Below are 21,561 nucleotides of genomic sequence, written 5' to 3' on the forward strand. Positions count from 1 at the left end.
TTTGCTCTCTAGTTTGTGTTATTTACATAAAATATCAAATATTTAGTATAAGCAGGAGAAAATAAAGACATTATGAAAGATGTTATTTTTATAGCACATGGTGAGCATTTAAAAGTTCCACTTTGTCTGAATTAATTGCAAGAATGTTACTATTACAACAGTATCCACGGCAACATCACATCTGAAGTTTCTTTTTTCATCTAAGTCTGATTTGATTGTTATTTTAATTATTGCAAAGGACTGCTGTGGTGCAAGATTTGCTGACTAATGCTATTTTTAAAATCCGCTTGTGAGCAACAAAGTTTCCCGTCTGGAAGAACTCTTTTTCTGCCTTTTATGAACCCCAAGAAGCCAAATTTCAAGGATATCGGTTGATACTGTGAAGAGAAATTAAAGGGGTTGTCATGACGATACTGCTTAATCACAGTTAAAATCTTTAGCATAATTTTGCAATTTTATTTCTGCTTGTATGTTATTGAATGATTATGTTTTTCATAATCATACAGTAGTGAAGACAGAAAACATAAGTTGCTTAAATTAAGTTTTCTTAAATTTTGCAAACCACTGATCTGTTTTTGGCGAATTCCAGCTAATTTCAGGCTACAATTGAGGAAAAATCTTAGCAAGGAACTGTTTGAGTGACTCGTTTTCTGCCTCCTCATCGTGTCGCCGGCTGGTTCCACTCCACTGCAGGTCGTCCCTCAGGTGAGTGGATTCATATGTCATAGAGCGCTCTCCTCTCCTCTCAGGTCTCAGTTTAATATTTCATCCAGTCATATGGCTGCCACCTCCTCCCTTTTCTCCTCTACACACATGCTTGCTCTCTCTTTCCATGAAAACAGGCTCCCAGTTAAGAAGCTCACTGCTGAATGACTAAAGAAGGGACAGAAAAAAGTGCTGCCAGCTTTTAGCCAGCAGAGAAAACAGGTGGAACTCCAGTGACTTTCTCTGTAGACGTCTAGAAAGGGCCTTCAGATACTTTTTTTTTTTTAGAAACTTGAATGGGAGTGCAGACTTTTTACAGCTGACAGTATTTTTGGTGTTTTTCTGTTCTTCCATAACTAAAGAATCGGTCACTATGTCGGGAGTGAGCAGTGATCAATTGCACAAATCAACTTTGAGTGTCTACTCGGTAAGTTTATGATTTTTTTTTCTCCGTTGTGAAATAACAGCTAAGTGTTGTTCTGTCTTTCTGGTTCATAACTATATCTCTTTGTTCTAGAGCCTGATGGAGCATTTCAACCCGGGTCTTCAGAAGCTTGTTGCTCTTGGAAACAGCTATGTTAAAGCTTTTCAAGGTCAGCGAGTTGATCAGTGCTGGCATGGAAATAAATATGTGTCTTTGTTTTGGTGATGCTTTACTCTAAATTTCCAGTTTCGTGAAAACAAAACTTAAAAAAAAAGTAGAAATTCATGATAAAATACAGAGTTAATCACATTTTACACAAACTAGTCATATAAGTTAAAGAACCAAGCAGGGAGAAAATTGGCTGGCTGGCCTTTGTTTTAAATTTTATCCAATAGCAGAAGACTGCTGATAGTTATTATTTTATTTATTTATTTTTTCATATCAGGGCCCATCCTCTCATGTTTCATTGAAATTAACTGATCAGATTAAAGATCTGAGCTACAATTAACATAAAACAGACTTTATTTGAATTAATTTAGAAATATTAAATAATAAAATCAAATTATGGGCAAAATTTTAGCATTTTATTTTTAAAATTTCTCCTAATACTTTAAAGAAACTCAACAAGTAAATCAGCTGATATGCAGTGCTTAAGTCTATGGATAAGAATGAGTTTGTTTTGGGGTCAAATGAAACCAAAAGACCCTCAGACAAATTCAACAAATGGATTCTGTATAGGTTAGATCTAATCTGCATTAAAAAAAAAAAAAAAAAAAAAAGGATTTTAAAATGTTAACTCGTGCTTGGTGCAGGATTTTAACCTAATTCTGCACCAGAATTGATCTCAACATGCTAGTTTAGATTTAATTTCGTGGCCTTCCTTTAATCTGGATCGTAAGTGAAACACAGGTAACTGGGAGAGCGGCATGCATTGTTAATGTGCCTCTCTTCCTCCTCTTGAAACAAGAACAGGCCTTCAGTCGCGGCGGAGTGTTGTAATACAAAACCCTCTGGCACGAGTCTATTCCTAGACCAGGAGCACGGATCAGGTGTCGGCACTTCAGGGTGTATTTTCCTAATGAGTAAGAGCAGGGCTGCCAGGTGACCCAATAAAAAAAAACAAAAAAAAAAACGTGTGTGAAGTTACAGAAAAGCCGATATGTCTGTCTGTAATGTTTCATGTGTGAAATGTTTGCTTCACTGTGTGTCTTTTTTGCAGCCTTGTCCGGTTGCAGTGAGGCCTACTTCAGCGCTCTGGCTAAGATGGGTGACCAGGCACTGCACACGCTTTCCTCTCATTCTCTTGGTGAGACAGTTGTCTGTTTTAACTTGTAATGAATGAATTGATGTATTTTAACATAATGCATCACATTTATTCCCACGAAGTTGCACTACGGTAACGCCGCCGCGCTCCATTACAGTAGTTTTATTAGTGACGGTTGTTTTGTTACTTCTTTGTTTGTATTGATTGCTTAAAGGTTAGCGCAGCATGACAAATGTTGTTCTGCTTTCTAAGGTCAGTTAGAGGACCACAGTCACCACACACCCTATGGCGTCCTTTGAATTATAGATAAAGACAGTTGTTCAGTTACACTCGGTTTAGTAACTTAAGCACAATCTATAAAAGCAGAGAAACCTTGACTATAAATGCTTTGGGAACTTGGCATTGTGTCGACATCATATATTGAGTCTTTACATACAGACAAAATGAAAACCACAAACTTCAATTTGTTTTATTGTAACTAATGAACTAAAATTACTCCTGGATATCCAACATTACAAAGGTGTGTTTGTACTCAGCTTCCCTGAATAAATAATTTGTAGAACCACCAATTTTATTTATTTATTGCAATAATAGCTTCAAGTTTTGGGGGTTTGTATTCTTTAACATTTTGCACATGTGGATACTAAAATTTTTGTGCCTTCCTGTTTGCTAAATTTGTCAGGCTCAGTCAGATTGGATTAGTCAGAGTGTCACCAAACAGCAGTTTAGAGTAAAGCAAGTGTCCTTCAATCACAGTCATCATTTCTAATTTGTTGTCCTGCATTTAGTATTATTATTATAAAAAAAAAAAAAAAACGAATTACATATACAGATTTTTTTATTTGTCAAACCTACATGCCCATTCAGTAAATTAGGATATTATTTAGAAGTCCATTTATTGCAGGAACTTTATCACTAAGTGAACAACATTGTATAGATTTCATTGAGATTTAATGACACAAAGGTGAAATTTGTCTATCAACTAGAAGAAAGTGATTTGTTGTTATATTTATAGGTGTCACAGTAAATGTTGCTGACTACAAAACCATGCAAAACATTTTAGAGAAAAAAAAAAGACATTTGATGTTGAGTGACAAAATAAGTGCAAAGCATATAAATACATCCATAGATCACCGTTAGAGTACTGAGATCCTAATGAAGAAACATTTTTGCTGATAATAATTCACAAAAAATGACATGTCAATGTTTGTTATGTTGGAAATATGAATTCAACATTTATATTTTTTCTAACTTGGATAAAAAAAACATCTTAAAAAGCTAAGCAGACCTTAAAAAGGGTCATAGCATTAAAATAATCAATCTTTAACACACATATTTAGGATATTTTCTGTTATTCTTTTAAACAGGCGACGTCCTGGTCCAGATATCAGAAACACAGCGAAGGCTCACTGCAGAGATGGAAGGGTTGGTGAGTACATTTCCCATCAAAATAATAATAAAAAAAAAACCTTAATCTTGAAAGTGTCTGCAGAATTCGGTAATTCAACACATTTTTGAAAATACTGAAAAACAAACTCCTGAAGGTTTACCAAACCTTTGTAAGCATGGCTGACGTAGATTGAGCAGCGCCGCTTTTCTTCCTGCATCAGTTTCAGTGGTTCCAGATAGAGGTGCTGCAAGCCATGGAGAAGAACGTCAAATTGGACGAGGAGTACATGGAGGTGAGTCCGCTAGGCCGTACTGGACGGGACAACATTTTAAAATGAGGAACTGTCACTAGAATTGTTTTTGCAAGAGTTAGTGTTTAAATTGACACGAAATAAATAGTTTGGTCAAGATCAAGTTTATCTAGACGGTATGTAGGGGACCACCAGATTCAGCAGCAGGTTTTCTGTAAATGTGTGATAAATGTTATATCCAGCACAAATCACTGGAGTTGAACGAACCCAAAAAAGTAACAGAACCACCATCAAATTTTTGTTTATGATCAAGTTCCAAAAAGACAAATTAAGGAGTGGCAGAACTGGCTTTCCGCTGTTGGTTTGTCATTCACTGCATTCTGCCAGCCTCTTAATGAGGGAAAGGTTTTTACAGAAATGTTGATTACATTTGGAAAACTTGCGACGTGCAGCCTCACTGGGATTAATGACAGCCAAGAGGAGCTAATCAACACGAGCATGAGCATCACTCATTGGACCGCCATCGGGCAGATTCAGGAGCGTTTAACTGTTCGACTTGCTGCAGGGCAGCCGCAGAGTGTATGAGATGGAGGTGAGAAACCAGGCCGAAACTCTGGAAAAACAGCTTAGAAGAGGAACCTTCAGAGACTCTCTGGTACGTCTGTGATGCGCAGAGACGGTGCCAAAGCGAAACCTCTGCGCCACTTTATCAAAATATTTTTCTACGAGTCTTTTTTTTTTTTTTTTAGGAGAACAGTGAATACATGGTTTACCTCAGGCAGAGCCACCAGGAGATCTTGAAGGAGGAGGAACGAAGGTATCGCTTTCTGGCAGAGAAGCACTGCGGCCTCACTCAGTCCCTGCTGTTTCTCATAAACAAGGTATATATGCTCTTTCAAGTCCCGCTCAGTATGCTGCAGGTTTATTTCAAGTGTGCAGTAAATACATTTCAGGTGTTTTTATTCATAGTTTATTGTTTTCATTTGTTTAGATTTATGTGTCATTTATACTGCTGCAAACATAACCATGCTTCAGAATTTAAGACCTCGACTTTAAACCCCACATTTCACGCATATTTGAGACACTGGGGACTTTGAAAAACACAATTTAACTTGTAAAGCACTTTGAACTGCCTTGTTTCTGAAATTTGCTGTACAAATAAGTTTGACCTGATCAAGCAAATCATTTCATTCCAGGTGTGTATTTCCTCACACCCACTATTTAACATTCATACGGTGAAATCTGATACACACAAGCATTTAGATGTTTAGAGATACTCTCTATCTTGGGCTGCAGTTTCCACTAAACACATGTTGTATTAGTTAGTATGTTACTTTTCAGTGACATTGTTGTTATAAATGTATATGTTGTTTCTGCTGTGGTTTCTTGGTTCCCTGTTTTCTTCCTCTCTCTCTGCTGGTGTAGATAGAAGCAGATTCCTATGGGTCTTTCTTGTATTCTCTTTATCCTTCTTCCTCTTCTATAGTCCTGTCTTCCTCTCTCCCTTTTAACATTTTGCCCCACCTGTGTTCCTTTCTTTTTTCTCTTCTCCCCTTTCTTTTCCACCACCGTGTCTATTGCTTTTGGATTAAACCTGAACAAATTTCTAGTTAAGTTTTATAATGAAGGGCGTCACTTAAATCACCTGCAAGACTAAGACTAGACCAAGACGAGACATTGAGCGTTGACCATTGGCATTGATCCTTTGGAAAAAGGAGGAGTTCCTTGTGATTGAATGTCAGTTGTTACCGGGGGTGACAGTGGAGGTAGTGATGTGAGTTGTGGTGGTTGTGCCACTGCTGTAGTAACTTGCTGTGCTGAGGCTGTCAGTGCAGTACAGTGTGCTGGACTTGGGGCGATGGTTCATGTCAGCGTAGAGTCTAATTTTTGCCTTTGCTATGTGTTCTGATTGTATGGCCACTATTGTTCCCCAAGGCATGGGACAGGGTCAGTGTCTTTGTGTGTATCTCATATTATCTCTGTAGTCCTGTGTGGAGCAGAGTGATACTCGTGGAGAAATGTGTTCAGCATGGATACTTTGACTATCTGATACTCAAACTGCATTTTCCAGATTACTCATAAAAGGCTCGGCTGTTGAAGTTGATTGAGGCCATAAAGGCGCTGTGTTTCTGTGTTTGCAGCTCATGTGTGTTAGGAATTTAGAGACCTGACCACTGCTGAAAGGAGGTGCGTTGTATGTGTTGAGGACTCTGAGAATCCCAAGCATTAAGAATATCTTGCTTCAGCTAATTTGTATTAGCTGAAGCAGATCTGACAACCTCCACTATGGGACAATGGATGTACTCTTCCATGATCACTGGCCAGTCGGGAGTGGGTCGTAGAAACCTGCTCTGACCATGTGAGTTTCATCTCTCTACGAATGGGCATGGCTACTGTGTCTCTCACCATTTTTCCGAGTTTTTAAAGGATGAATCCTAGGCCAACTGGGGATTGAGGTGTGGTTATTTGCCTGGATCAAAATACAACATGATCTTCTCGCTGGTCAAACTGTCCTTAAATGCCTGCAGTTCTCTTGCGTGGGCCCCTGTGCCATGGTGTGTCTTTATTAGTCAGGTCATGGAGCGGTGCAAAGTCTTTGATAAAACATGAGCAAAATATTGCCATACCAAGCAGTCTTCTCACCTCTGTGGGAATGATCGGAGCACTCGCTTCCTTTATGGGGTTTGCAGATATGTCCTCAGCCTGAAAAATGAATCCAAAGAATTCCCGGCTGAACTTGTGTTCGTTCAGGTTACGGCCTTTCTCTTTGAGTCTAAGAAGAACTGCTGCTGCTTTGGTATCATTTTCTATTTGGGTTCATCAGGGCCCATGAGGCTTCTGGCACCGTATCTATTTTACCCCTTCTGTGTTCATTCAATAGCATGACAGAAAATGTTTTATTGAGACAGAAACCCAGTTGGTAATGTGTATGTTTTTAAATTTATTGATTCTGATCCCTATTTTGCCAGTCAAGCGTGTTTGAGAGATTTTGCTGCAGCCTCAGTACTGCTGCTTTCATCCTGCCTTCCTGCAACTTCTTAATCCAGCTAACACATTGATTTTTCTTTTTTTTTTTTTTCTGTTCCAGCCTTGTAATATCATGTTAATTGCTTGCTTATCTAATAAAACCCCACTCTCAATGTGCAAATTTCAAATTTACTGATGCTTATGCACTAATCTTGTTTCACCCTTATTATTTTTGTGATTTAATGAGGCGCTCGATTCCCCCGTCTGCTTTCAGACCGGCGGATCCCTCCAGCAGAAGGCAGATGGATGGAAAGAGAAAGTGAACGAGACCAAGGGGTCCAGATCACGCACTCCAACTCAAGTAGATCAGGAGGTGCAGGTGCTAACACCGTTATTGTTTTTTAATGTCAGTTATTTTTTTATTGACCACAGTTAATACTGCTTTGATAAATAAGTCTCCTAAGATAGATAGATAGANAGATAGATAGATAGATAGATAGATAGATAGATAGATAGATAGATAGATAGATAGATAGATAGATAGATAGATAGATAGATAGATAGATAGATAGAACAATTGCTAGCTTAATACTTAGCAAAGTTGCTCGTCAGATAATAAGCTAGTAGCATGATTAGCAGGATTATTAAGCCTGTTAACTCACTGAACTCACAACAATGTATTATTATTTGCATTCATTGGATGTTTCACTTGTTGTTTAAAAATACATTTTTCACTGTGTACATATGTAACCATGGCAACTTAACCGTAACATTAAGCTAGCAGCAGGAATGACAATAATGTTTTTTTCTAAGCAGAGCTGCTGACACACATGTCGTCTGTACGTGATATATCCATGTATAGACAGATGGATGTTTCACATTTATAGAAGGTGGAAACATGAAGGACTGGAATTAAAATTTCTTGATAATCAAGTAAATGTCACAGCTGCCTTTGATTTTGTTAAATGTTTCTTACTGTGAAAGTATGTCAGGGAATTCAGCAGGTACTCTCGCAGATGAAGAGATCGTGGTATGGACTAAATTATATCATCACTTTGTAAAATAGTTCGGTATTAAAGTGAACACAATCTCCAAAGGTCACTTTTCCTAACATCATGGATCAAATTCAGCTCATGTAATTTACATAAAAGCCTTTTAACTGAATCTAAAGGCCCTGAAAAGAGAGGGTTGAAAAAAGTAAAGCAGTTTTTCAAAGGTAGCCTAGATTTATTTTTTTATTTTTTGCTTGGTACATGTTCCCTAACTAAATCCTGCACCCACACTACATTTAACTTCTATGAACTTATCTCTAAAATACAATCTGATTTTTTTCCTGATTACCTATAAACCCCCTGCATGGACACAGAGTTCGTCTCATTTATAATCTGTTTGGTTTATGTGCAAAGCTGCGAGGCTCGGTCAGCTCTCTGCTGCAGACAGTGGCCAGGGATGAGGATATGTCCTGGGCCAGGCGGGAGCAGTTGGCACTGGGAAGAGTGCCATCTAGAGGTAACAGAGGGAGCTACTGTTGCATCTTAGTGTGCATTATTAATGGATGACATTTCAACCCAGAAAAGTAACAAAAATCCTTCAAGGCTTTTTGTTTTCTAACTTTATGATTTCATCCCTGTGTTCACTTTCTCCAGCACCGTCTCCCCTTCCCAGTCGCTCTCGCTCCAGTTCAGTGGGGGAGTCTCTGGGTTTGGGAGGAGGAAGGCCCATGAGAGCCCTGGTCTCTCACCCCTCCTCATCCAACCCAAAGCTTTTGCCTTTTAACAGAGGAGAGACTGTCATCGTGCTGGTCCAGGAGCCGCGAAACGGCTGGCTGTACGGACGCGCAGACAGCAGCCTGCGGTGAGCTGGGTCATTATTGATCCGTGTGCCGACAGACGCATCCAGAAGTGACAGACTGATTATAGTTCATCCTCATGTTCATTGAATTAACCTGTTTTGTACAAGGATATGGAGACAAGGTGGCTGTTCACCTTTTGACTCATTCTTGTGTTTGACAGTGAAACAATGTTTCTTCAAACCTGCACAATGTAGAGGCATTAATTTCTATTGAATGCATCCTGACTTATCATTGATATGCACACAATTCATTTTCCACAAAAGCTTAATTAAATATCTTAACAGGGCCTTGAAAGTATTCACATGCACATTAAACTCTGATTAAGCTGCAATCTGACAATCTGCACAAGGACTAGAATATCGCTGGTCATAGATGCTCTTCCTGTAAGAAGCACAAAACTAGTAGATAAATATCCCAAAACATGTGGAGCTGTAATTACAGCAGAGCATGATTATGCAAATAAGGGAGCTGAGTGGAAATGTGCCCAAAATGCATCAGATTTAGGACTGTGAAAAAAACTGAAAAAAATGTAAAAAAAATAAAAATAAACAAACATACATTTTGCTCCCCTTTTGCCTGATCTGTTTTGTTTGGTGTCTCCTCAGTCAGGGCTGGTTTCCTGCTGCTTATGTGGCTCCAGCTGAAGATTTCTCCAACACTTTATCAACCAGGTGGGAACTTTGTCTCTCAGCGATCCTCATCTTTATGCATTTTTTTTAATTCCACTGTCAAATACTTTCTCCTTCTCCTCATCTTTATTCAATTATATGTGTAAATGTGTATAATGTGGGACATGATTAGATAAGACAATTGTGGGTAGGATTTAATGAGCTTTGCCTTCGTCCTAGTCCTTGATGTAAAAGGTTTGTTGTTTTATGTTTAATTATTATTATTACACACTTTTTTGTTTTCCAATAGTTTTATATTTACTCTGACATTTTACTTGTTTGAAATAAATAAAAATGTAATTTCCTTCCATTCTCACCTTTCTCGTATTCCTTCTCTCCGAGGAAAAAGTTCAACTATATATAATATTTCCTTTTCCACACATGCTTCCTTTAATGCAGCAGCGTTTCTGTCAGGAGTCACAGCATGAACAACCTTCTGGACACTGACGCTCACACCGAACAGCAGGAGGTCAAGGGTTACGGCGACATCCCGCCGCCGGCGACACCCAGCCGCAGGGCGTCGGTGGACGTCCGGCCGGTTTCCCCGGCGCCCGACAGGCGGACGGAACCGGCGATGGAGACAAAACCTCCACCTCCGCCTCCGCAGCAGAGTTTGAACCTCAGAAGAAGCTCTGTGGACGTTCGATCCGTCTCCCCCGTCCCAGACATTAAGGGGGACGTGGCAGCTGATGTTCAGGTACTGTGGTTTTAGTTACATTGTCTGTTTTCCACAAATGAACTTTTCTATTCTTACTCTGTTTTTTTGTTTGTTTGTTTTTTATACTAGGCGTTGTCTCCACATGGGCAGCCTGATAACCCTTTGTTTCCAAGGTAAATTTATATCTGAAAGCAAAACCTACACCAGAAAACATTTGGTATTGGGGGATTTTCTGGGTTTCTTTTGTTTTGGAAACAAAAGATATGAATATATGAATGTAGTTCAATATTCGCTCCTCTGATCAGAGTAAAAGCTTTTTGTGTCCCCAACAAAGCTTGTGGCAAACTGCAAGTGGAGTTTCTTATTCCATACAAACTAGTTCCTTTATTTCTCTTCACATTTGCAACAGTGACCTGTCATTTTAGAAGTAACTTAACCTGAACATTTACAACTATTGACTCAAATAGTTCAGTAAAACAGTTCTGTAAAACACTTTGATTTTGTGGTATTTCCAGCTACTGTAAACCCAAATTAGTAATCCTCTCTAAAGCAGCACACAGCAAGTGATTGCACTGGAAGGTCTAGTTTGTAAAAAAAAAAAATCAAAAACCAAAACAATCCAACTCTGTTTCCATAAATGCTTGTGTCCAAGCTAATGCATTACTTAAGAACTCAAGGTTTAAAAACTAGAGATTGTGAGTAAAATTAACTCAACCATCAGTAATCGTTACTCATGTTTATCAGTGTTTACTTCTCATGTTTTAATTGAATTGTTAATTAAAGCAAATACTCGTTTTGAGTAGTTTACAGTTGGTCTCCACCTTCCGCAAAACAACGAAAATATCGGCATCGATAGCTCAACTCGTGCAAAAGAAGGTTTGTGTTTACAGTGCGTTCTCAGCCCTAATCCTGACGGATCATTTCAGACTTTGGGTTGCAGCAGGTCGAACGGCGCGGCCTCCCGAATCAGAATCCGCCTGCCCCTCGTGTTTGGATCGTCGTGGTGTGGATTTCCTTACCTGGATCGTGTGGACGTGTTTGAATACCTCGCCAGCAGGAGCCAGCTGAGCGCGTGCGGTGTTGTGTAACATTTTCCATCACGCTCTCGTTTCAGGGGCACAAACCCGTTCGCCACCGTGAAGCTTCGTCCGACGACGACCAACGACAGATCCGCTCCTCGGATCCACTGACCGGCCGTCACTAGCGCGAGCGGAGGTCTGTTTCTCAAAGTCTGACGTCGGGTCATGAAGGCAGCGATGTGAAAGCCCTGAACTCTGATGGACAGAGAAATGCTTTGCACGGTGTAGAAAATGCAAAGCGAAGCTGTGTTTTCTGAATTATTTAAACCACAAACCGGAGAAGCTGCTCTGGTCTCTGTTTAGTAATTAAGAGGTTATGTTGTTTTGTTTTTGTCTCCTGTAGTACAGATGTAAGAGGGACATTTAGACTTACTGTTGTCTAAAAGTACAGTTTTTTTTCTCATTAAATGGGAGAATATTGCTTGCTGTTTTTTTATTCCCTCTGCCTCACAGTCAACATACTGCATCTAAAATTTGTATTAGTTTGTTAAATCACGTACAACCAAAACAAAATAAACTGAATTCCCCGTCTTTTCAAAAGTTTTTAGCTGCTTGCTTTTTTTTTTTTTTGACAGTTATCTTTTATGAGCACCAACAAGTGAAGACACGGTATCTCAAATGTTTTTTTTATTATCATTTTGTTCTGGTGACTTCTTTCTTCACAGTTCTCCTTACATACGATTCTTTTTTCTTTATTTTGTACCACATCATCTGATCAGAGTTTGGAAGTGAGGAGGAGGAGATGGAGGAAGGGACAGAGGAGAGAAGATGAAGGTCAGGGAGGGTGGAGGAGGAAGAGCAGTGGGAAGAAAGTGATCTGATGCACAAACAGCCAGAAATAAAACCAGCGAAGAAGACAGAATGCACAAGAAGTTGAGCTTAAAGGATGTCTTGAACATCTACACCACCTACAGCACTATTCACCTTTTCATACCACAAACTATCCTCATTTGTCGTAAGTAATGATTCCTAAATCTGTACAGCATGTTTAGTTAGACAAATATATATATATATATATATCCTCATTTGTCGTAAGTAATGATTCCTAAATCTGTACAGCATGTTTAGTTAGACAAATATATATGTATATATATATATTAAAAAAAAGATGATGAAGGTGACACTGATGCGCTGCCGGTGTGATTCTCTTCGGTGTGACTCCCAGGCAGCCCATCACTGTTAGCGCTTCGAAGAGAACGGGCCTGGCCCGACTCCGTAAGAGGGGTCCGGAGGGAGGCAGGAAGGGTGTGGAGGAGGGCGTTTACAAATGAGGGAACGAAGAGACAGAGGAAGAAGAACGGGGGCAGGGGGGATTTCAGACATCCCCCCCTTTTACTCATGCACCAAGGCCTCAAACTCTGAAAATGCAGAGAAAGACAAGAAATGGGTCACCTGCACCGCTGCCTTGGTGTACCAACACAACTCACTGCAGATCATGAATAAATGATTCCTATACGTAGCACCACGGCACTGAAATCACACCTGAGAGTGATAAGTAGGGTTTTCTAAAAGAGTTTTTAGACTGTATGGAACTTATATTAATCCAGATGAAAGATGGCGGCAGCACTTTTCCATTGCTTACAAGATAAAACAGATTCAGATGTGGAAATGTTTTATAAAATATCAATGAGGCGGAAGCTAGACACCATTTACCAATCGTTTTTATTACATTATTGCTGTTTCCTAAGCATAACAGGTTATAATTTAACAGTAGCATGGATATTTGTTGATTTTCTTTGTTGAATAAAAGCAGTTGGATCAACTTATCTTACTTATCTGCCTTAATAAGTGGAACTATGGCATTCACTCAACGATATCATATTGTAAGAACATCATGCCAGCCCATGCTTTGTTCAACTATATTTAAAACCACCACACAGCTTTGCAGCTTTAATTTTTATCAAGCTAAATGCTTCATAGTCCTTTTTAAACTGAAGTGCCAAATAAGTGAAAACCAAAGAATCATAGAAAAATACTTTGTAGTGGGAGAAAAGGAATTCAGTGAAAGGTTCTTGACATAAACAATTTTGAAACAATTTGATTAACAATGAATTGCTTTGATTTTCGTACTCCTGTCGTGCAGTTTTGTGTTTGCTTAGCGCTTCACTAATGTGCAAACATGAGTGTCTTTAAATAAACAAAACTCCAGCATAAACTTTGTGTTTCACACAGTAGCCCCTGTAACTGGATCACTGGGCTTCTGCAGAGATGTCAAAACAATCAAAACGTTTAGCATATATATATATATATATATATATACAGTATATATCGTGGATCACTGCGACAAAATTCTCATCCCTAATGTCTTACTAATGACCTGCAGTAACATTATCTAATCTCGTGCTGCACTATGCAGATGCTCTGTCTGCGCTGACGACTTGCCTGAGCATGCTGAATGTTTGGAGTGACTGACATGGCAGTGGAGTTGGGAATGTTTTCAGTTTGATTCATCTAAGAACCATTTGACCACATGGAGGCCTGAACAAGCTGCACACTGAGTAGTGAGCATTCAGCCCAACAGGGTGGAGTAACCATTAAGCTTTACGTGTATGATAGAATTTTATATTTTAAAAAATGTACTTTGTTATGAACCTAAAATGCAGTTTTAGTTGGACCAACATACATGCCAAAATATGAAACCATGTGATCATAGGTTGAAACTGGTTCTTGTTGTATTTTTATTGTTTTTTTTTTTTTCATATAGTGCTGTGTTTAATTACGTTCTCTTTTAATCTAAAAACATTTTGTGGCTTCCTTTGCAGCCGTTTGTCGTCATAATGTTGGATTTCTAAACATTTCATCAAGAATGATTTAAGAAGCTGCCTTAAAGCTTAGAACATTATAATTCATTGCATCTGAATTATAAATCTGAATCCATTAGCCACTTAAATCTAAGAAAAAAATCTCTTGTGCTTTGAAGAACCCCACTTTGTTGTATCACTTTATTCCTTTCCCGGTAATAAAATGTGTGACGTCTTTCTCTTCTCACCATCAATGCCAATTTTTCCATCTCCATCTTTGTCTGCGGCTGTGATGAACGCTTTCGTCTCAGCATCCGTCAGGTCCCTGCCGTCCTTGGAAAATCCCTTCAGCACGAACCTGAGGCAAACAGACGTTATTCCAAATAACAATCACACACAAAGTGCACAACACATGTTAATATTTCGTGTGCGACTCATTTCAAAACAGCCTTATTTTCATGTTTGGATCTCACTTGAGCTCCTCTTCCTCTATGAATCCACTACCGTCCACATCCAGAACCTGGAAAACCTTCTTGACGTTTTCAGCTGACATGGCCTTCATTCCCACCATCTCAAAGAACTTCTTTGGGTCAAAGGTTTCCGCTAGGAAAGTTGAAGGAAAAGACACATTGAGTTTTTTTTTAAGAGTTCCTGGATTGGCTGCATCTTTTGGAAGAGGCCTTTTAACCCTCTCGCGATCTTAGAGCGACGCTCAGGAAAAGCACGGCAGATGTCACTGCCGGACAGCAGGAAAGCGGGGTTGACTGTCAGACCATAAATTCCCAAAACCACACACAAAAAAACTTGTAAAAGCACACGCGGGCTCAGTGCGACCCCCGCCAGACTGCGCCACAGAATGAAAAGCTTGTGGAGTCCAAACGACCCCATTTCTTAAGATTGTGGGAGGGTTAAAACAGTATTCTGATCAACGCTTTTATCTGGAGAGAAAAAAACGGTAACAAACCTGAAAAGGCATCAAGAGCTTTCTTGATCTCCTCAGGTTTTAAAAGATCTGTCATTACCATTCTGCCGGCTGGAGAGAGGAGAGGAGAAGACGTTTACGGTGCAATTCAGGCTGAATTTTTGAAAACTTTCCTAAATTCTGCATGTTTTTAGTATAAGTGACACAAAGAAAGGAACACTCCTGCTCTTCACAACAAAAATGAGACATGTTGGTTAGAACGCTGTCCTTTCCACATCTTTTGAAAATAAAAATAAAAAGACAAGTTTTTCCATTCCGCTGCAGTAACCTTCAGCTCTCAATAGGTATCACAAGCCATTAGAGGGAGTTCTTGCTTCTTGATCAGGGTAATGTTGATGAATTTATCTGGTCTGTCTCAAACAACTGAGTCTTTATGTCCTCAGAGACCAGAAACATGCGTCTCTGTGCTTTCTCACTCACTATGGAGTCTTGGGAAACATATTTAGGCCTGACACACATAAGTGTCTCTGTTGGGGACATGTCAACAGTCCCTCTGCAAGTTGGACTGTCTGGAGTCCAACAAACTGTCTCCCCTTCCTGACCAAATGACAGAGTGACAGAATAAGCACAGGAATGTACAGCCTTCCTCTTTCTCTCCCTCCTGTTTACTTGTTCTCAACTTTCTTGACACCTATCATGTTTCTGACTTTTGGCACCAAAAGCCAATTAGTGGGGATCCATTTGTGCATTTGGACACGTCTAGAAATCTAATGCTTTTTAAAAAGAAAATTGTAATGATTATTATTCGTTAATGTCTTGTAAACAGAACGTCATTGCAGGCCAGACAGTTCAGACCGAAAGCTTCAGCTAATTTCACCTGGAGGGAACTTTTACCAAAACAGTGTCAGGTTGCGCTGGATCTTCATGTGCTGTCAGGGTGTGTGAAGGTAAACACACTAGAAATAATACCAAGACGACTGGACATGTTCTGTGGTCAGCAACTCAAAAAAGTTAGAAAACTGTAGAAAAAATGATTAAAAACAACACCTTTAATTCTTATGTTTGAAATTGTCCGCAGGGAAAATGGCTGAAATAAAAACATATTCATGTTTCTTAGGATTTTTGTTGATTTTTACATTCTGGAGCGTTAACATGTAATGTTTATGTTGAGTCAATGGAGGAAATCTAACAGATCAAAACTTCAGGTTTACAAGCTAAACTGGTTGTATTAAACGTCTGAAACTCAAAACAGAAAATGGGAAACATTGATCACCTTTACATTTCTTTTTCACTTATCGGTGCTTAAAGATCAATTTACATCTATAAACTGATCTTTAAAGATGTAAATTTGTTCAAGTGTTCATGCAACATGAACAAACTTTTGAAATTAAACATTAAGATCAAAATATACACTTGATCATTGCATTGCTAAAGCCATTTGTGTTCCACATTTTTCTTCACAAAGAAAAATTTAAAATTAACCCTGGAAAATACACAAAACCACAAAAAAGAGAAGAAAAATTCAGAATTTTTTTATTAATCTCAGAATTTTTTTTAGAAAAATAATCTTAAAGTTTCAGAGTTCTTATTTTCAAAAATGTACTTTTTCTATCTACAATGGATAAAACAACAACAACAAAACTACACGACAGTGTATTAGAATAAACAAAACAGACCTGAATTAGATACAACATTTCTGCTGATTACTCTTAGAAAAAAAAAAAAAAGATTTTTTTCTCTCTGGCCTAAAGAGGAAAACACCAGCTGACCTCAAGCATTTAAAGGGATTCCAGCCCACATTATACTTGCATAGCAAAATCATTACTTCATAGCTAAATGGTTCAATTGGCCTGCCTGGTGTTCGGTCCTGCCAGTCATCTAAAGCATTTAGCAGTCAAGACCCTGAACCTTCAAGCAGCTGAAATCCAATATTAGGCAAGAAATAGAAAGCAGCTCACTGCTAACCTACAGCCTTTGTCTTAAAGAGGATATATGTCAGCAAAGCATATTTATTAGGATGTATTTAAAATTACTTTCAACAGAAATTACAGTTTATCAAAAGAAGAAAGTGTCCATGTCTGGGGACCACTAAAGAAATTGTTCTTTCTCCTTTTGTTTTCAGCTTTCAGGTTGTTTTTAACTTTAATGAAGTGAGATAATTGCTGTGATAAAATATCCCAGTCATTCTTCATCCTTTCTCCTCACTGGAGCTAAAAGAATTTTGCCAGCGTAGATGAGTCTGCAACATTTCCTGCAATGAACAATACAAATAGTGCCTGTTCAGATTTTTACCATGAGGAAGCCTGTTTAAATAACTTTCATTACACTTCTACAACACCTCATCTGGAGCGAAGGTTGCAGATAAATCAGCTCGGACCAACTTTTGCAACTCTAACACTGAGCGAAATGCAAGTTTTCTTAAAAAGGGCGGAGCCTTCATGTTGAAACGCCATAAAAGAACGGCTGCACCGAAAGCCGAGATCCAAGTGTGATGGCTCTGCGAGGAAACACCTTCCACTGGCGACCTTTGAACCAAAGTAAAACCCGCCAGAGAAATACGTCCACCTGACATCACCATAGCAACAGGTGGTTCTTGTTTTCAGGAAAAGATCAAACCGACACAACAGCGTGTATGAGATGTTGACAGAACAATTTCACAATTTCAGTCTCAGCAAAGATTTTAAAGTAGCTGATTTAAAAAATACTTATTTGTCCTTTTCCACAGAAGAATGGTGTGATGCCGCCATTGTGGATACCTGAGTCCATTTGTGTCTCATTCAAGACTAGTAATCAATGTGTTGCTCCACTTGTATGACTTACAAGGTTCAATTAAGCTGTGCTGCCTTACAGTTGTTAAATCAGCTGTGCTAATAGACTTTGTAGCACCTGAACCAGCTGCAGTATCCCACATTGCTTTTGTTGATCATTATTGTTTCATGCCTTGTTTACGACGGCCTTCATCCCGACTCGGTACTTTACCGATTTCTGACTTTTTTTTTTCATCTTTTTGCCTTCAAACAGTTGTGTTACTGCATTTAATATTTGACGAGTCTTACCTGAATGAATAGATGGCTAGCTGCAGAGGAAAAGAAAGCAAGAGGACAGGTGATGGATGGATGGATGGATGGATGGATAGATGAATGGATAGATGAATGGATGGACAGAGGGAGACGGGAGAAGACAGAAGGCCTGGAGATGGAGGGTAAGATGAACAAGTGGAGGGACGGAGGACACAATAAGACTTTTATAGCTGCCTCTGAACACATACACACTGGTCGTGGGCACCGGGCTCATCCCCACCTCTCTATTTTCAGAAGAGGGGTTTGTCAAGACATGACGCAAACACTGGTGGCCTATTAATAATACCTCTTTATCTTACTTCAGCTGGACCTCTTCTCCACCAAGGAGACAGACGTTTTTGCTCTTTGTCTGCTGGGATTTATTCAGATTGAGTCATTTTGAGGCTGCCTTGAACAGCCTAAGCGTTCCTCATAAATGAGATGTTACCTAGGTTACAGCGATTTTGATAGCGTTGGTAGTAATAACAACAACAAAAAAACATATATGTTTTATGCCGTGATTTAAGATCATGATCAAGTGCAAACGTTACCTTGAATTCATCCTGACAACCTTACAGTGACTGTAAAAAGAAAGCTCAGCCTGTGTGGCTCTGATGTACCGGGCTGTGAATAAGTAGCTTCTGTTTTTCTCTTTGTTTGTCGTTTAAAGGGGCAGTATTAAGTAAAATCAACTTTTTGAGCTTTACGTCATGTTACAACGTTATTCCATCATCAAAAACATATCTTCAGTGTTTCCTTGATTCTATCACGCATGTTTGAGAAATAATTTAATCTCCATGGCAACCATTCAGCTGTGCAAAACGCCTGGGTGGGCCTAGCCCCGCCTTCGAGGCCAAAGCTCCTCCTCGGAGCTGCAGTTTCCAAGCTTCAGAGGTTCCACCTCACATGATGCATCCCCCACTCAGCTCCTTCAGACTAGCCAGCTGCAATTAGCAAACACCTGGTGGAACTGAGCATCTAATGAACTCATTATACAAGATACTTCTCAGTGCAACGCTGGTAAAAACGTTATCAAAGGGTTAGTAAAGGAGCCATGTTGTGACAACTTTCTGAAGGTGGAGTTTCAGAAAGACCAAGAGTTTTTAAAGAGACAGAGACCCAATTTCAAGGCGTTACATTACGAAGTCATTTTTCTTTTAAGTCATATTTGATATATATATATCACATTTTTATGACATCTGAAGGTAACAGGTTATTGTGATTATGCTATAAAATGGCACTATGTGGCTGGAAAATACATAATACTGCCCTTTGAAATGTTGTAGATAATAAGATGAATTAGAATATCAGATAAATATAAGCAGAGTTAATACAAAAAGGAGTTTCCAAATGTTTTCAAGAACTATTCAAATCAACCTACTCTATGTCTAAAAGTTATTGCCCCCTAATCAAATCAAATAGTTTGATTTGATTAGGGGGCAATAACAGTTATTGCCCCCTAATTCTAATAGATTTGGGATGTGGCCATGTGCTGCCTCTGCTATTCTTGGTGGCAACAACAACCATCAGTCGTTCCATGTTTGCTCCATTTGTCGGTAATGTGTCGCACTGCGGTTCACTGAAGTCCCAATGCCTTAGAAGTTACATTTTAATCCTTAGATGCCTTTGCGTCTTTTGTGTTCTTGAATGCCTTTAGATTGGAAAATGACATTTTGTTTTTTGAGACTTTCAACCTGCTTCGTGTTATCAGAAGACGATAATAAACAAACATAAATGTGACTCGACAGCAAAAACCAGAAGACAAATACTTTGTCACATCACTGTATTTTTGAACCATGTAGATTTAAAATCAACTTCAAGTATGCAGTCTCAAACGCCACTGACTCTACACTGCTGTTAAATAAGGACGAAGCCAAAATAGAGTCAATAAACATACAACTATATACATACACGACAAGAAGCCTAGATAGATAAAATCATGGACTAAAGGTGTGTTTTCTAATCATGACTGTAAAAGTACTGAACTTGTGTTTCACAGATGTACAAGCTAGTTATCAGAGACGTCTACTGTCACGAAATGTCAGGAAATTACAGAAGCTTCCAGGTTTGAATGATTTTATTTACTGGTTGCTTAGTTTGAGCAACAACTTGCATTTCTCAAGTCTGTCTCAGGATTTGCAAGAAACTAGGACAGCATTGCTATAGTTCCACTTCAGAGCCAGTCAGTAGCTTTTCTACTGGTTTAAAATGTTAAAGGTTCATCCAAAATTCACTTATTTATTGTTAAAATCCCTTTCTTCACTCTTTTGAGCAGAAACGGTTTTGCAAACTCATTAGAAACTTAAATCAGGTTTGATTTTATTCTTCCTTGATAAAAGGTTTGAATTACTCAAAAAGCCACCTATAAACTGTGTCCATCATATATTTTGTATATTTTGAAGTATGACATCAAAAAAAAAACAAAAAAAAAACACAACTATACATTTTTTGTACACAAATATTTCCAAATAACATGCAGTACAACCAGTTACCCCCAGATGTCACCTGAGCAGAAAATGGATTACCAGTGTGTGAAATTTAATCTTGGCATTACATTACTTCTGTGAAGTAATTATCCACTTCACAGATCTGACTTTTATGAAAGAGAAACAAAATAAAAAACCACCATTACTGAAATAAATCCTGTTTCAATAAAAAACGTGGAGAAAGAAGCTTTGGAAAGCCCATCATGACAAATAGTTGTGATAGTATCATACTGTGGGGTCTATCAACCAAAATCCCCCCCAAAAATTATTAGCTTTGTTTTCTGAAAGGTGAAAAGTTCAAGGAATAAAAAAATATATATTTTCCAACTGCTCTTTATGTTTAGCAGAGGCCTTCGTGACAAAATGCCCTCGTTTCTATATAGAAAAACAACCAGTAAAAATCAGTATAGTCAAACTGTACATATAATAATAAATGTCCATGTCTATTTATGCCCCAGACTAACCCCCAGTTCTGCCAGGCTCTTGTCCCAGGACTCTCTTAGGTTTCCTGTCTATTGAATTACTGCTCCTCAGCACTTTCCAGCATTGTAAGAAAATGTGAAAGGGAGGGGCGAGGCGGCGAGGACGACATGCTGGGAGGATTTGTTGCAGGGGAGAAAGGATCAAGGCGAGAAGGCAGCGCGGGGTCAACGAAGCCCAACAGATAGGTCAGGGTAAACCTGATGGGAAGGACGTGGCCAAGAAGCTACAGACGAAAGACGAAAAAAGTGGCGATCATCGTGAAAACTTAAAGGGGAACAAGTAAGAAAATAACCCTAAAGGTTGAAGTGACAATGAGAAATGATTATGAGCTGTGGGAGTGCCCTGCTGGGGGATAAAAGATAGAAAGTGTGACCGGCAGATCAAACTAAAATTAGAGAGAAAGAGAGAGGAACAGTGACAGACGGACGAGAGAGCGACTGAAAGGAATTGAATGTGTTTTTAATGACCAATGTGCTGCTCAGCAACAGGTGGCGCATTAGGTCAGCCATGACAGGAGCGGCCCTGAGCCAAGACTGTGTATGTGTGTGCGTGTGTGTGTGTGTGTGTGTGTGTGTTGTGTTAGTGACATTAGAGGGGTATCCCTTGTCTGCAT

The 21,561-nt window shown here is 39.0% G+C and overlaps 2 protein-coding genes across 6 annotated transcripts in view; one reads left to right on the forward strand and one right to left on the reverse strand.

Annotated features, from left to right (window-relative positions):
- Nucleotides 1-53: 53 nt before the first annotated feature.
- Nucleotides 54-12,255, forward strand: baiap2l2b (BAR/IMD domain containing adaptor protein 2 like 2b). Of its 4 annotated transcripts, none has more exons than XM_016663073.1 (15): nucleotides 55-927; nucleotides 1,068-1,132; nucleotides 1,223-1,298; nucleotides 2,349-2,435; nucleotides 3,761-3,822; nucleotides 4,004-4,075; nucleotides 4,599-4,688; nucleotides 4,783-4,914; nucleotides 7,275-7,379; nucleotides 8,407-8,509; nucleotides 8,647-8,854; nucleotides 9,458-9,523; nucleotides 9,920-10,217; nucleotides 10,308-10,351; nucleotides 11,293-12,255. In XM_016663073.1, exons 2-15 carry the CDS (start codon nucleotides 1,079-1,081, stop codon nucleotides 11,366-11,368), a joined length of 1,473 nt encoding a protein of 490 aa, XP_016518559.1. In that variant the 5' UTR covers nucleotides 55-927; nucleotides 1,068-1,078; the 3' UTR covers nucleotides 11,369-12,255. The 4 variants fall into 4 exon arrangements, with proteins under 4 accessions (XP_016518561.1, XP_016518559.1, XP_016518560.1 ...); XM_016663074.1 differs by having other exon boundaries at nucleotides 55-705; XM_016663075.1 differs by having other exon boundaries at nucleotides 54-1,132; nucleotides 9,923-10,217.
- Nucleotides 12,256-12,355: 100 nt separating this feature from the next.
- LOC103154839 (parvalbumin-7-like) overlaps nucleotides 12,356-21,561 on the reverse strand; it is a 35,108-nt gene continuing 25,902 nt past the window's right edge. The window contains exons 1-5 of one of the 2 annotated variants that reach the window (XM_007576260.2): nucleotides 17,977-18,148; nucleotides 14,963-15,031; nucleotides 14,472-14,601; nucleotides 14,247-14,356; nucleotides 12,356-12,615 (exon numbers count right to left, since the gene is read on the reverse strand). In XM_007576260.2, coding sequence (XP_007576322.1) covers nucleotides 12,590-12,615; nucleotides 14,247-14,356; nucleotides 14,472-14,601; nucleotides 14,963-15,023 — 327 coding nt within the window. In that variant the 5' untranslated portion in view covers nucleotides 15,024-15,031; nucleotides 17,977-18,148 and the 3' untranslated portion in view covers nucleotides 12,356-12,589. Of the gene's footprint in view, nucleotides 12,616-14,246; nucleotides 14,357-14,471; nucleotides 14,602-14,962; nucleotides 15,032-17,976; nucleotides 18,149-21,561 lie in introns of those variants that run through there. The other variant, XM_016663076.1, reaches the window with a different exon arrangement.

This window comes from Poecilia formosa, unplaced genomic scaffold, assembly GCF_000485575.1.
Source record: "Poecilia formosa unplaced genomic scaffold, Poecilia_formosa-5.1.2 Scaffold403, whole genome shotgun sequence".
In the NCBI taxonomy this organism is placed as follows: Eukaryota; Metazoa; Chordata; class Actinopteri; order Cyprinodontiformes; family Poeciliidae; genus Poecilia; species Poecilia formosa.

Excerpts from the sequence above, each read along its gene's own strand:
- baiap2l2b (XM_007576255.2), top strand. The coding sequence starts at position 1,079 with ATGTCGGGAGTGAGCAGTGATCAATTGCACAAATCAACTTTGAGTGTC. Across the intron at positions 1,133-1,222 it reads CAACTTTGAGTGTCTACTCG|AGCCTGATGGAGCATTTCAA; the intron begins GTAAGTTTATGA and ends TCTTTGTTCTAG. Across the intron at positions 4,076-4,598 it reads TGGACGAGGAGTACATGGAG|GGCAGCCGCAGAGTGTATGA; the intron begins GTGAGTCCGCTA and ends GACTTGCTGCAG.